Source organism: Etheostoma cragini, chromosome 24 (genome assembly GCF_013103735.1).
Source record: "Etheostoma cragini isolate CJK2018 chromosome 24, CSU_Ecrag_1.0, whole genome shotgun sequence".
Classification (NCBI taxonomy): domain Eukaryota; kingdom Metazoa; phylum Chordata; class Actinopteri; order Perciformes; family Percidae; genus Etheostoma; species Etheostoma cragini.
In genome coordinates this window covers 11743235-11758893 of record NC_048430.1, presented here as the reverse complement: position 1 = coordinate 11758893, position 15659 = coordinate 11743235, and the positions used below count along the sequence as shown (strand labels likewise).

At 43.6% G+C, this 15659-nt stretch overlaps 1 protein-coding gene across 4 annotated transcripts in view; it reads right to left on the bottom strand.

Moving 5' to 3' along the window:
* als2b (alsin Rho guanine nucleotide exchange factor ALS2 b) overlaps positions 1-13801 on the bottom strand; it is a 36218-nt gene extending 22417 nt beyond the window's left edge. For 2 of the 4 annotated variants that reach the window (XM_034864800.1, XM_034864801.1), the window contains exons 1-9: positions 13434-13799; positions 12010-12155; positions 10540-11498; positions 9525-9846; positions 6550-6724; positions 5572-5668; positions 4525-4602; positions 4187-4417; positions 2849-3020 (exon numbers count right to left, since the gene is read on the bottom strand). In XM_034864800.1, the coding sequence (XP_034720691.1) occupies positions 2849-3020; positions 4187-4417; positions 4525-4602; positions 5572-5668; positions 6550-6724; positions 9525-9846; positions 10540-11498; positions 12010-12155; positions 13434-13453 (2200 nt within the window). In that variant the 5' untranslated portion in view covers positions 13454-13799. Of the gene's footprint in view, positions 1-2848; positions 3021-4186; positions 4418-4524; positions 4603-5571; positions 5669-6549; positions 6725-9479; positions 9847-10539; positions 11499-12009; positions 12156-13433 lie in introns of all 4 variants that reach the window. The other 2 variants (XM_034864798.1, XM_034864799.1) reach the window with 2 other exon arrangements.
* Positions 13802-15659: the final 1858 nt, after the last annotated feature.

The window sequence follows — 15659 nt, the reverse complement described above, 5'->3', positions numbered from 1 at the left end:
CAAGGACCTCATGGCTGCTCTTGAGAAAAAGTTTGAACATCAGCTGGAGAGTCATCTCAACGAGTGGAAGGAGGACAAGTCATCCCTCCTTCAGGCCACAGAAAGCCTGAAGATGACTCAGCAGGAAAAGGAGCAGGAGTGGGAGAGGACCGAGAGCTCCATGAGGTCCCAGCTGGAAGATCTGCAGAGCCAATTAATGAAAAAGCAGAAGAAGAAGAAGAAGAAGTGGTACAGAAAGCTTCTGCCTGGCTGACGAAGAGAAATGCATTTGTACTGGTATTGTAACTGTCTGTCCGTCTGTCTTTCTGTGTGTCTTTTTGTGTGTGGGTGTGTTTGACTGTATGTGTGTGTGTGTGTGTGTGTGTGTGTATATGTGTGTGTCTGTGTACATGAGTGTGGTTGTATGTGTGTGCATCTGGGTCTGAGTATGTGTCTGTCTGTCTGTGTGTGTGTGGCTGGCTCCGTCTTTCTGTCTGTGTGTGTGTGGGTCTGACTGTCTGTCTGTGGCTGGCTGTCTGTCTGTTGGTGGGTCTGTCTGTCTGTCTGTCTTTATGTCTGTGTGTGGGTGAGTCTGACTGGCTGTCTGTCTGTCTTTGTGTGTGTGTGTGTGTGTGTGTGTGTGTGGGTCTGTCTGTCTGTTGTCTGTCTGTCTGTCTGTGTGTGTGTGTGTGTCTGTCTGTGTGCACAAGGGTATGTGTCTGTGTCTGTGTGCTTGAATGTCTGTCAATATGTCTCTCTGTGTGTGTGTGTGTGTGTGTGTGTGTGTGTGCGCGTATGCTCGCAGGGCATGTGATGCGTCAGTGCAGTAGTGTTGGAGTAGTAGAGCTTGTAGATAGTACGTGCTACATGCTACATGCTACTTCTGCTCGCCTCTCTCTGCTTCCAGCTACTGCCACCGGACAGCCCTTTGTTTTCAGGGGCTGAAAGAAGAGCCGAGTGTGTAAGCCTCCTCTGCCGGTACATAGCCTCTCCACTGCCAAGACCTCGTACACGCCTCCCCGCGGCACACATGGTAACTGGTCCCTTGTGGTTCCAGGCTAAGTTGTACAGGATCTCGGAGCAGCAGTGGGCCCCAGAGACGCGGCACGCAGGCCCATCTGTGAGTGGAAACGCCCTGACGCCCGTCAACCACTGTCCCAGTTATGGGTAAATAACCCCAGCTATGGGTAAATAGTGAATATCCACGTTTTATATTATATATTATTATATTATCCACGAATATCTTTGTTTTGGGAATATTCAATAAATCCTATGATTTTAAATCAGGATTCCTACACCTTTTCCAAGGACAAATTCAAGCACTTTTCAAATACTTTCAAGGTCAATTTTAAAGCTTTTTACAGCACCTTACACCACCGTAAATGACAAGAAATACATAGTCAAAATGATTATTTAGTGTTTTACATATTTTACACATTAAAAGATATAATGCTATGAACAGCCAAAATTGCGTTTGGTAATAGCCGAAGGATCAGATATTTAAGCAAAGTATAAGTTTTATTTTCAAAATATATCACTGTCTAAGTAGACTTGGCTTGCTATCTAACCTTTGAACAGAAATATTGGTTTTGGGACACATTCTTGATATATACAAGGTTTGATCAAAATCTGAGACAGTAACAACAACAACCTGTAGCTCCATTTTATCCCAGAAGACTGACAGCGCACAGGCACCTGTCTGAAAAATAGCCTATATTAATATAAAAAATAGCTAGTAATGTTCACTCAGAGTTTTTTAGTTAAACTGTGTGTAAAAAGTTAAACCCTATTAAATCAGGTTTTAGGTATGGATGGTACCGTCTAGATCAGGGTTCTTCAACGTTTTCCAGGCCAAGGACCCCCAAACTGATGGCGAGATGGAGCGGGGACCCCCTAATTATATATATTGTATAAAATTGTGTTATATCAAACTGGTCCTATAATGCCATGTGTAAATGTACCTTGTTATTGTGCATTCAATACACAGGTTTGTATATTCATGTTTTTATTTTAAACATGTGTGAGGCACAGTGAGGAGAAAAACTTTCGCGACCCCCATGCAGTACCTTCGGGGACCCCCTAGGGGTCGCGGACCCCCTGTTGAAGACCCCTGGTCTAGATGGTTACCAAGGTAACGGTAGGTAGGTAGCATTAGCAGATAAAATCTAGAGGAAACTGCAATACTAACGCCAAAACAGCAACCTTCTTAGAGTTAGGAATTCAAACATTTCCGTTTGTAATATTTTGGATTATGCTCATCTTGTCTTTACTCAAATCAAAACTAATTAAAGGACAGCTCAGTTGCTCCAGTCTTTGCCGGGATGCAGGGCCGCCACACCACAGCAGACTCGCTGTGGCAGAGCGTGGTAAAGTTGGTTTAGTATTAGACGTTGGCTACTGGACACATTTGAAAAATCGATTATGGAGTTTAAGCTTTCAATATAAAACCAGTTATTATGAAGTACGAACCCTGCTTGTTGAGCTACAGCTCTTGTAAGAAACCTCTGTGTCTTTGATCCCCCACAGCATACAGTCTGAAGGCAAGTGCTGATCTCAGTGAGCTATTGGCCAACGATGAGATCGTGAAAAGAACTCTGAGAATCTGCATTCTTTGTCTGGTGCGGTCTGTCATTCATTTTATTAAGTCCATCTGGGTCAATGGAATTGTAACGCCATTGCAGGATTTTAAAAGGCTGTCAAAAATTAAAGGAATCACTAGTAAATTCTTAGAATGTTTTATTTGTCTAGACAACATCTGCCCGTAATTTTGACTTAATAACAAGACTTTCCTAAACTAGAACTGGACTTTGCAGTTCGGCCCCTAAAGACGAAATTTAAAAAATGTAGACTCCCAGAAGGTAAAACTTACCCAGCTCCAGCAGCGGGCGTATTATCTGTGTCTTGATGGTACACAGCTTGCAGTAAAACTTCCTCTCGACTGAAGCCAGCTCGTGGAGGCTGGCGATGAAGCCCATCACGTTCCTGTCCGAGAGCGCCACGCACCGCTGGCCGCCCGCAACCACGTTGCTCACATAACCAAGCTGGAAGACAACGGGAGACAACGTGATCAAAAATAAAAGGAAACACACACAAGGCCCTGTCTTGCACCCGGCACAGCACGGCGCAAAGACCCTTTCTCATCTAACTGTCCTGTCAAACAATAAAAGGTGTAAAAGACCCAAAAATTATCTTTACAAAAAAATAAAAAGCAAATGCACTTGCGCCCATCTTTGCACCCGTGGGCCTCCCGGTCTTACAGGGAGGTGTGATCAGGTGAATCCTTGGCGTATTGCTAGCTGACCATCCAAAATGTCCGGACTAAAGTCAATAACACAGCATTTCATTGTTATTTTAACATTAAATTTGTAAAATGTGCCTAGGCTTGTGCACAGCGTGCGCACAGTATGCCATCATAATAGCAATGCGCCTGGCTTTTAAAGGGAATGGGAGAAGACCTCTGATTGGTTGATTCAAAATGATGACCTTTATATATGATTATTTGATATTGATAACTTCAAAACCTCTTATCAGTGTCAGTGAGCCAATCAGCACGCAGCGTGCTTCTACCAAGCTCTAATAATGTCTGTGATTGGCTGTCCAGCGTTACACTTAACGCTTTGTATCATGATACGCAATTGAATTATTTGCAAGTACAAACTTACATCAGCAAAAAACTGTGTCTTACACCTGACTGTTATATCATGTTTATGTGCATTTTAACTCTCTAAATCTGAATGAACACCAAAGACACACTAAGAGAAGGAAGAACAGGACATGACAAATGCCTTCTGAAAATATTGATTAGAGCTGCAAAGAAAGAATGCTGACTCTACTACTACGCCTGCAAAAGGACTTCTACACCACAATGTGGACAAAAAGGAATAATATCTACTGTATTTGTTGGAATAAGACGTGTGGTTGTTGGGCTTTCCTCCACACCCTCACTTCTTTTAAAATTGACTTTGACAACCCACAAATGAATGCAATGCTATGTAGGACCCCTTTATTATGATACATCTTAATGTCTAAGACCAGGCTTAATGTGTGATGTTGACTTGACATAATACCTGCCAGCAATCATGTACTTTGACAATACTGTTTTGTGTTGATGTTTTCTGTATATGTTGAAACAACAAATAAAATGTAAGTTAAAAAAAGCACTAAGAGAAAGAGTAAGAAAATCCACAAAATAGGACTTTGTGCTTACGTCCATGCAGAAGGGCAGCAGTACAGGTTGCTGGGTGTAGCCCCCTACCCGCTCCTCCTCTTCCTTCCCCTCTTCCTGTTGACCCGCTCCCTTGGCGTGGCTCTCATCTGCCCCCTCTTTCACCTGCAGTCCGCTGTAGTAAATGATCGGAAGGATGCAATCTCCGTCTGCGAGCAGGAGAGTGTGTCTATCTCCAGCGCTTATGTCCCAGACCCGGATCCCCTCTGACAGCTGGGAATGGAAGCAGAGAGGAACATGAACCTTAAAGGCCTTCTGTATGTATGCATGTATGTATGTATGCATGTATGTGAGCATGCGTGCAGAAAGGTTTTCCTCACCTTTGCGAGGCGGGGGACAGTGCTGGGTGACTCCATGTGTCCAAGCTGACCAGAGCTGTTACTTCCCCATGAAAACACCTGAAACATTTGGCCAAATATACACATGGACAGAAAAGAACAGGTTGACAACAACAGCAGAGGTTTTGTCTAATGTTAAACGGTAAATTTGCTTTCCTATGTTCTTGTCTCTAAGTGACTGATGGGAACAACAATCTTTGACATTGGTCCAGTATTAGGCACTATATTGTTGCAGTCGGTAGTCAGCAAAAGAAGCTACAATGTTAATAGGACAACTGTGTTCAATTTACGTCAACAAAAGTGCTTGTTTGGCCGCCGACACTCTTAGATTAATATTCTTAGTGTCTGACATTATTATGGAAAGAATATCTAAGGAGGTCGACCTTTCTGTTAAAGAGGAAGATCCTTTTTTTAAACATAACATCCGCAAAATTGTGTATGCTAAACCCACCAGACTCCATGTAAATGAACAGGCATTTTAGCATCGTAAAATACACTTAATTCAAAACGGAAACAGAAAACAGTTGACAGAAATAAAATTAAACTATGAAAGACCGTTTTGGGTCGTCTTTCCAACAATAATCACTTCAGTTTTGGTTGTAACCAAACATATAGTTTACCGATTTACATGTGAAAATATTTTGGCTCCATCCACGCTAAATGCATCAATTATTAATGGAGTCTGGTGGGTTTAGTGATAGCAGTCTTGGAGCTGTTTCTGGATAAACAAAGAGGATTTTACTCTTTAATCCCTGTAGGGATCCTTTCCTAGAATAACACTGAGTCTGTCGTGGCAAAAACAGAACTTTCAGTGGACAGAACTGGCGATGCACATTTTCCCAATAGGGTGACATTGCAGACCGGTATGATGCTGCGAGTCAAAGTGGTCTCTCTCAATACTGGACTAGTTTCAAAGACTGTTGTTCCTAACTGTCACTTACACACATAATCATAGGAAAATAGAGTCCAGGTTGAAAAAAAACAAGTGTTACCCTTTAAGGTGCCAGGTAAAAGAAGCCGCTGACTCACCTGAGACTGAGCAGTCAGAGCGAGGGAATGATGAGCACCGGCTGCCACCCGCACCACCTCCTTATTGTTCAGACTCTTGATGCACAGCGGCTGTAATCTGCAAACAAACACATGACAGTTCTGTCAGAAACCTGCGTATATCTTACACCCTCAGACAGAACCGCCAGGAACACATCCATCTTCGTTTTGCAACATTTAATAGAAGAAATAACCACGGTTCAATACAAGCACGTTTGTGTCTCTTTGTACGTACACACATTGCTTTTCTGCTTCTTTTAAAGAGATTATGCTTTCTCCTAAAGGGCAAGTACAACATGTTTCCTCCTATGCAGTTCATAGGCATTAAACAACATGTTTATGTTTCTAAAATTAACAAAAGTTCATACCGCAACTTATTTTAACTGGTTGTAGTAATATCATGAAATTTACTACAACAAAATAGTTTCCAGAGCACTATAAATAACTGCATTTCATTATAGAAGAAAAAGATGACTTAAGTTGCGATCTGAATGTAAAGACGCTATTTTTCGGGAATTTACGTAGCAAAAAGTGTAAAGTGTAACAACTTGTGTTTGGACCTCAGAGGGTTAAGTAAATATTTGTATACAGTATATTTGTACTAGATAAGACTGAGACAAAACAATACTGCACTAAGTGCAACCTGTCCAATTGGTTTATTTCCATTTTATCATACTATTTAAGCAGTTGCACATTTTTGTACTCCCATCTTTTATGTATCTATGTTCAAATATTTGTTCTCATATTTTATTCCTATTATTTCATGTAAATTGTATGTATGTATATTGTATCCTCCTAGTACTTCATTTATATTCTGTGCTGTGTGACTGATTTTGCTGCTGTAACACTATAATTTCCCATTTTATTGTGATCAATATCTATCTATCTATCTATCTATCTATCTATCTATCTATCTATCTATCTCTGTGTATGATGCAGTAACAAGAGACCGTCTCCAACCTGGCCAGACTGTCTCCATGTCCCAGCTGTCCGTGCTCGCCTTGGCCCCAACTCCACACCTCCGTCTGCAGGGTGGGAAACAGCTCCTGGGTCCCAGGGACCGCCCCTCCCAACGGGGTAAGGGCGACTGCACGCATCCTCGCACGACCGGCTTTCCTCAGCAGCCGCGGGGACACTGTGGGTGCACAGACAACAACAACAAAAGTGTCCTAAACAGTGTTGTGGGTCACGCGTTACAAAGTAACAAAGACACGCGTTACTGTAATCAGATTACATTTGTCCATAACGCGGCAATGTAACGCATTACAGTCGATAACTCAGTAATCACATGGAGAAAATCAAATATCAGGATTTTTTTCCCAAAGCAACGACATTTTAGGGTTGACTATTGGGTTGTCACTTTCACAAACTATTTACACACTGAGATTTTTGATAATCATAAATAATGTGGATACAATGACTAACTGGGTCAATGCAAATAGAGTAGTCTGGTGAGTTCAGAAAATGACATCACTTTACTGTAATGCAGCCTTTAAAACCAAGAAAAGACAACACATGTCATATTACGTATATGTAGATATAATATAGATACATTGGTCAGCCCTACAGTTACTCATCCAATAATGATTGCATCAAATAACAAATCAAACGTCCATTTTTGTGCATGTTTTGCGTACCACCAGAACACTCGTCCGAGCAGACGAAACCACGGCTGCCAGTACCTCCTGACACATGTCGTGCTGATTATCACAACTTTGTTGTCAGCTTTATGGTATGAAAGAGCAGAAAAGAAAGAAAAGAGACATCTTGTGTATGTCCTCATTATAATAAAGGTTTGTGTTGATCTGGGCATTCATGAGGTTTAACGTTATGGTGTCATTTGGCAAGTAAGTTATGGTGCATCTCAGGTGCTGTTACAGAGTAATGTAAATATAGTAAAGTAAGCCATTCATTTTGTTTTTTAAGTAAAAAGTCATTTTTACGTGTAACCTATTAATTTTCTGAGCAACCAGCCCAACACTGGTCCTAAATGTCTTTCTTGTATTCCTTCCTACTGCGAGATATTCCATTGGCTCCAGGCTGAGGGACATTAGCCGTCACTACAAGTGGACAGGGCCGGGTGCCGAATTCAACACTTTAAGCACCGCCAGAATTAGCCCTGAAGTATTGAGTATCGACAAAGGCGTTTTTAGTTTGTTTCGTTGGAGACATATGCATGTATTTACGAAAAGCAACAAAAATATTGAAGAGATTTCCTAAAAAAAGACTAATACGCAAAAAGGCAACAAATGTAAAAAAAGAAATGCCAAAGACTTTGAAAAAAAAAAACTTAAAATAGGCGACCAATGTTAAAGAAACCTCAAAATAAGCAACACTGAGCCAAAGTCAACATATCAACATATCTCAACCCTGAAAGAATCTCCGGTGCAAAGTCCAGCAGAAGAAATCAATGTGTGTTATCAAAACAGAACCAACAGTCAGCCAGGTCGTCTCAAACACACGCTGCCATTCAGCAGACAGACAATGGTTGGAAAAAGAAGTGCAGACAGCAGATAGAACAAACAATGATGGATTATTACAAATTGCAGGATAGGGTTTAATTTGTTTCTGCTTCTGAAGAGAGACAGGTCTAAAAAATAAATGATCATAAAGGATCATGGGTGCATATCATTTTAGTGACCATTTTATTTTGTCATTTTTTATAGGGACTACTGCATAAAAAAGGTTCTTGCTAATAAATTCGCTTTCCCTTGGCTGGAAACTAAAGGACCGGCACAACAGCTAATTGCCGCCCTTTAGTCTGCATGAAATAAACACAAAGCATGCACACACACACACACACACATACATCTTTATGGCCCCCAGCAGGGAGCCATCTGGTGCCCTAAAGGACAGAGATAAAGAAAGGAGAGTCAAAGAAAAAACTGGATGGTTTCATGAGGTCTTTTGGGGGGTTGGCTGATAAGTGCTGACACTAGAAATGAGGGGGCGTGTGTGACGCTATAACAGATAACTCACGGCAGCCGTACACCAAACGACTTTTCAAGAGATTCCACTGTTTTATTCCACTGTTCTATTTTAATGTTTCCTTCCCACACTCTTGTCACAGCGGAGAAAAGCACAGCGCTCTCGCCAGATGAGTGACAGCTTTGTTAGGCCCGTTTTCTGTAACCAGGGCTAAGCATGAAAACACAGTGGGTGGAATTGGCAAGCTAGCTAGCTAGCTGACTAACTACCCAACAAGCTCTCAAACAAGCTAAGTAACTTTATAACTGCTTACATAGCGGACTCGTGGAAAAATACATCCTTTTCTTGGCATGAGCGTCTTAGTTCTAAGGAAAATCATGGGAGGAGAAAGGAACCAAAGGAATGCGGCCTGGCGAATTTGTCTCTTATCTTCCTCATTAAATCTGAACCATCAGGCTTAAAACCTGCCATTCACATATAGCCCATGAGAGGACAGTCTAATCACAGATGATGAAATCCACAGAAAATAATCTCCAACATAGCGTTGCCCCAGGATAGAGAGACATGATGAAAGACAGGGGAAAGTCTGTCTATCTATCTATTTCTCATACCTGTTTAAAACTGTTTGGGGGTCACACAGAAGCTATCCCATTGTGCACCGTTGCACGAAAGTCCCTGTGCTCTCTCTTAATCACCCCCAACACCTTCTTTCTGCTACGCTAATCTGCTTAAACCTCACATGCCGTCCAGTGTTTTCCTTGATCACTGAAAATCCCCGTCAAGTTGGAAGCTAAATGTCAAATCTGCATTCCTCCGTGCGTTTTCACACGCACAAAGAAGGACACAAACACTGAGCCCCGGGTCACAATTTGCGACACACAGCTGGATGAGAAAGCCTGAAGCAAAGACATACACACACGCGCACACACACATCAACCCACGCATGCACAAGACATACTTACGCAGCAGGGTATAGGAGGAGGATAAGAGGTGAACAGCGTATCTACCCTGAGAGAGGAGTCCTGGGAGCGAGAGGCGGCGCCGCAGACCCTCGGCCTCCTCCTCCCGGATGTCCCCCGTGCTGGAGCTCTTCTTGGCCTGCGTGGAGTCCTCTTGGCGGACGCGGTCTGCAGTGTTATCGCCTGTGAAGCCCGTGAGCCCCGCCACCGGCCCGTCTGCCCTCGCCGCTCCTGAGGGCAGGTAGAAGTTCATCATCTTTTTGAGGGACAAGGCCTCGTAGGTGGAGGCGACCCGCTCGCCCACGGCAGAGGCGCAGGACGCCACTAAGCTGTTGAGCGTGGAGCCGGTGGTCAGCCTTCCTTCGGACGTCTGGAGGAAGGCAAATAAAGCAGAGTCGCGCATGAACCCACTTTAAACTTTATTGTCCCCAAAGGGGAAATTCTTTGTCCCAAACACCGTACTTTACGACGAATTGTGTGTGTGAGTGGGTGTTTTCTGTCCTGTGCTGTTGTGGTTGCAAAGTGTGTGATGCCCTAAAAATTAAAACGTAAAATTAGAGTCTGGGTACTACTAGATCTGACGCCCAGTATATCCAGGAACAATTATTCTGTACAGTGGCTTGAAAAAGTTTAAACACCCATGACGAAGTTGATTAAAAAGAGGAATAAAAAACATCTTTTGGAAACTGATCTTAATGGCTTAACTAAAAAAATTAGGACGATCCAACCTTTTAAGTACACCAATTTTCTTTGTGAATAAATAATGTATTGTAAATAAATAACTGTTCTTTCTTTCTGATGTTGCGTTTTGATTATTCGGGTACTGCTACTTTTTTGTTGTTGTTGCCTTTTGTCTGTTGCCTGCTGTGTTCAGACGCCATTACATTCAGGAAGTGTCTTTTTTAAGAGCAGATACGATGAAAAGAGTGAGTTTGTATATATCTGACTTCATATCGAGAGACCATAAAACGTTCACACCCCTAGTAATAACTAACAGAGTGAAATACCGCATCACTAATCTCACTCTCTATCAACCTTGTAACTGTGATACAGTCCAACTCACCAGCAGAGTCGCCTTCGCTGTTTGATCCGCCTGCGTGTTCTCCGACAGTCTCTTCAGATAGTCTTTGACGGCCTGCTCGTCTGGATAGGGTGACCCCTTGACCCCGAAAAGAACTCCGCCACTGTGCTGAGCCAAGGGGCCCGAGTCCGACGCCGGTGGCGCTCCACTGGATGCGGCTGACCCAGCCGACGCCTCGTTCTCTGAGTCCTGAGTGGGGTCGGCGCCTCCCGCGGGCGCCGGGGGGTTTGAAGCGGCGGCGTGGAAGGAGAGTGCCGGCTCGGACGGGGATGTTTTGAGGACTTGCGACAACGAAGCGGGCGCTTCCAGTCCGTGCCCGTCCTCGGCCGGCTCCGCGGCGAGCGGGCAGTAGTGGCCGTCAGAGATGATGACGTGGTCCTCTTTGTCCGTCATGGTGAACAGCAGCTGGTTACACTGTCTGCATTTGTCCACCAGGGGACGGTGGACGTCCTGCGGGCTCAGGCAGCGCACCAGCGCCAGGCTGTGGGACGCCCCGCAGGCCACCTGGAGCACATACCTGCCCGCCAAGTGCTCGACCTTCTGGGGTTTCCAGACGGGGAAAGTGGCGACGCTGAGGCCCAGCTGGCACCCGCTGCCCCACGCCCACACCTCCCGCTGGGCCGATAGCGCAAGGGTGTGCTGCTCCCCGCAGGCCAGCTCCATCACCGGAGCCGTCGGGGGGCTGGCAGTGTCAGAGTCCAACAGGGCGACCGGAGTCGGGTTGGGGACGGCGCTGAGGCCCGACAGACCGCACTGCCCCGAGCTGTTGTCGCCCCACATGTGGACGCCGCCGTCCTCAGTCACCGCCCCGCTGTGGAAGCTTCCAGCCGCGACGGCAACCACGCGCTGGCCGCTGAGCACACCCTCCAGGGTGGGCTTGGCCGGCTCGGTCGCTTGACTCTGCTTCCATGGCAACTCCCCAAAACTATACACCTGTCCGCCTGAAATGGAAGCGACAACATATATTTTTGCTAAATAAATGTCAAAAATGTCCAGCTGACTATGTACTGATTATGTTTCCTCCCCACTCAACAGTAACAGACTCTTTAAAGGGTTAAGACACTGACCATCCCCAGTTCTCTACCTCCTTTCCTGTCATCTCTCTGCAGTCTATTTGGAATAAAGCAGGATTTTTTCCTGCATATGAGGTTTTGGTGCCCCCGAAAAAGGTTTTAGCCACCCCCAATAGGTAAATCCCCTGCACCAAAATGATACAAATGCAGCACTTCAAATCCTCACTGACAGTGTTTAATGGAAATTGACCCAACAAGAGCTGGAAAAGCAGAAGAACAACTTGAATTAATTTCCGGTTGAATTTTAACATTATTATTTTTTACATTCACTCTATTTTTCGCCTTATAGACATTTTCCATCCTGATTCGGGAAAGAATCCTGTTAAGGCATACTAATGACACAATAATATACTACACATGTAACACACAAGACTGTTACCTTCCACCAGCAGAACTCCATGCCGTGTGCCCAGGGCGACCTGGAGGACCGGCCCGGGGAGGAACAGCCTTTCTGGGGTGACACTGCAGGAGTAGCCCTTCCAGGTGTGGAGCAGGCCTCGCTCTCCACCATGGTCATCCCCAGAGCTGAGAGATGGATCATTCACAAACATAATGAGTAGGGCTGGAATATTATAGATTTTGTTACAACGGATATAATTACCGCCTGTTGACATCGGCCCAATATCTGATGATTGTGACTGGCGATATATCTCAATCCTCATATATTGGGCCAATGTGAACAGGCGATAACTATATCCATCTTAGCTGCCGGTGTGTTTGCCACACACAGTCAAGACTTTTGGATAAACGCAACCAGGCGTCCCGCTGCGTTGGCCAATCATGTAACTGGCGATCAGACTTGTCGTGTTTTGAGCTGTGTTTCGAGGCGGTGTGAGAGTCCCGTACAGGAAACAGGAAACATCACTGCCTCCACCGCTGCCACAAGAAGGTTTAACACGCTATGAGGGTTTAATAAGGCCAGGCAGTTGGTGTAATAACTGAATGTTTCCTGCAACATTCTCTCCCTCTCTCTCCTGTGAAATGAAGCTGCCTTCAAGTGCGGAAAACATTGAGATCTATAAGTCAGGAAATTCCTGTACCGTGAGTATGATTTGTATTATGTTACTTGCTGCACAACAAACTGCCCCGCTGGGAGACAAATAAAGTAACTTGACTTAAAACAGTCTGACGGAAAACAGTAATTATGAAACATAAAGCCTACTTGTGGTTTGTTGGGGGGGTTAAATAACACAAGAGGGCGTCACCCAGATGGGCAGTGCCATTGAAAAAGGGCACAAGGGTTGTGGCAGGAGCTGTGCCCTCTTAAAAGACAATTGTGTACCCTTGTCTGTCAAATAGTACCCTCAAATTAGTCAAAAGGTACAGTTCTGGCCTCTGGAAAACAATACTTGGCTCAGTGGGTAGAGCAGGCACACATGTACTTAGAGGTTTATGCATCGACTTAGAGGTCCAGGGTTCAGATCCAACCTGTGACAATTTCTTGCATATGTTCTTAAAAAATTTAGATATTTTTGTTGGTTTTTTACATTAAAGCATGTAAAGATGATCTAGTCAAAATCACAAATGGAAGCATATGAACCTAAAAATGAGCATGACTTGGGACCTTTAAGGTGTGATGAAGGGGGAGATGAGAGACACACAGCGGGGCGGGAGGCTGATAAAAGCAGACAATGCCCTCCTGTGTGTAGCATTACAATACATGCGAAGAACAGATGTCTTGTGGGTGAAAGCAAAAGTTAACTCCGTCCGTGGGCGGTGTCACATGGCCGGGAAAGCCAGGGGAGCAAAGCAACAATTGAGCAAAATAATAACCCACTTCAATAAGACTTTAGAAAGTCTCACCTCTTCCTCTGGGTTTCCATCAGTAGGGTTTATGTCTCCATTAGGTTGTCAGTCTCTGCCGCTGCTGGAAGACACAACACACGTACGTCATTAGCTAAGCCCCGGGAAACAGTCCTGCTAGCTTGTATGTTGCTGTCAATGTAAATTGAGACTGTCTGTTTTCCTGACCGAATTTTACAATACAAAACAGATAAGGCAATTCGGCTTCACTCACACACACCACTATTTGAAGTGTTCACTCAGGCAGGCGAGAAAACGTACGTCCGTTAAGTTGTGTAACGTTAGCAGCTAACGTTAAACGCTGCTGGTTGTTGTTCATCTCTCTCAATGTTGACACAGCGGCGACACTAGCGGTTAGAGCCGAAGATCGTCTGCATGTAGGATGGCTCACTCAGCAATCGTAGATACCGCTTCCGGCGTGGGAGCGGCGTCTACGCCGCCGCCATTTTGGGACGGAGCCTCTCCTCTCTCACGTAGCTCCCACGGCGCCATTTTTAAGGCTACGAAGCCATCACCCGCCGTTAGTATCCTATTAACTGCTATTCGTTTTGACGTCACTTTGACAGTGAATTACTTTACATCTGAAGCGTTTAAAGACTATTTGTCTGTTGTTCATTTCTTAAGAAACATAACAATGTATAAAAGGCTCCATTACCTTGTGGCTCAGGTCATGGGTCCGTAGCAGACGTTTTTATAAAAATAGACTAACAAACCACACCACTTGCTCTTGCATAGTCAACCGTATTGTCAGGAGAAGCTCGCAGACAGTTTAGACTTACATCCGCTGTTTAGGTTTAATTACTAACGTTAACTAGCATGTTAGTTAATAATAATTATAAAGTATCCACGCTGTAAAAATATTGAAATATTGAATATTAAAGTAAAATTCCTGCATTAAAAATGTTATTTGAGTAAAAGTCGTACTGTGTGTTTAATGGTCTCATCATCTTAGCTGGACTTGTAGGCCGTTATATATTGTTGCTAGGTTACTTTATGATAAAACATTAGATTTTTGAAACTACATGTGTTTTGTGTGCAGGAATCTTTATGTGTAAAGTAACTAGTAACTAAAATTGTCAGATGAATGTAGTGGAGTAAAAAGTAGAGTATTTCTCTCAGAGGTACCGGAGTAGAAGGGCACCAATGCAGTGTCTACGTATGATTCAGCGGTCAGAGAAAACGGCAGCGGAGTGGGACCTCTTACCGTTTTGCTCTTCTCTGCAATCTTATTTTTTCCACAACTTCTGATTCAAAACTCTCGACATTAACTCAATAGCACCACCTGGTGTCGGAAGCCGTGGAGCACATGGAAAAACATCAATAGGGCATAAAGTAGGGCCTACCCATAGACCGTTAATATTAATGAATTATAAATAAATATACAGTCTATGGGCCTTCCATGGACAAAATAAAGGGAACATAATAAAATGATGATGTGAGAAATTAAGTCACACTTGTAAATTGACACGTTGGCTGAATAACTTTGAGAGAAAAATGCTAAGTTCAATCAACGAACTGTTGATTGAACTTAGCATTTTTCTCACAACTTTAATGAAAAAAACATTTCAGGCACGTACTGAAAATGATGCCCCAGAGAGACACTAATTATACAAACGTATTACAACTAGTTTCACACTTATTTTTGAGCTATATTGTCAAAAAACCTCATGTATAGGACAATATGAATTTAATTAAAGGAGGGCTGATAACAGAAGGGTACATGTCAACGTTCAGTGAGGGTACTGTTTCCAAACGTTTCGGTTTTGTCCTTTTCAAATGCTAAAAAAATGAAGAAAGGACCCAAATGTAATGAAAGTAGAGATCGGATACGGGCTATGACTGACGAAAGGACAGAAAAGGTTTAAATGTCTTTTCTAGTCTACATGTCCATCTTGTAATGCCCAGTCCTTCCAGAAAGTGTATTTGTGATTGTTGAGGGGCAAAAGTCCTTGATTATGCGGCACTTTTTCCTAAAAAATGGGATGGAATATGCAGGATATTTATGCAATTTTATGCAATAAAATTGCGGGAACTTGCAAAAACTGCAGTTTGTCGCATAATTATTTCACAATTTTACCACGGCAACAGGGGGAAATGGCTGCTTTTGTGAAGTAGACGCAACATTTTTTAACTTTCTGCTAAAATGTTTGTTTGTAAAATATGTTTTTGAAACAATAATGCAGGGAGTATAAAATCATGCAAGCCCCGCGGCAATTTATGCGGCGA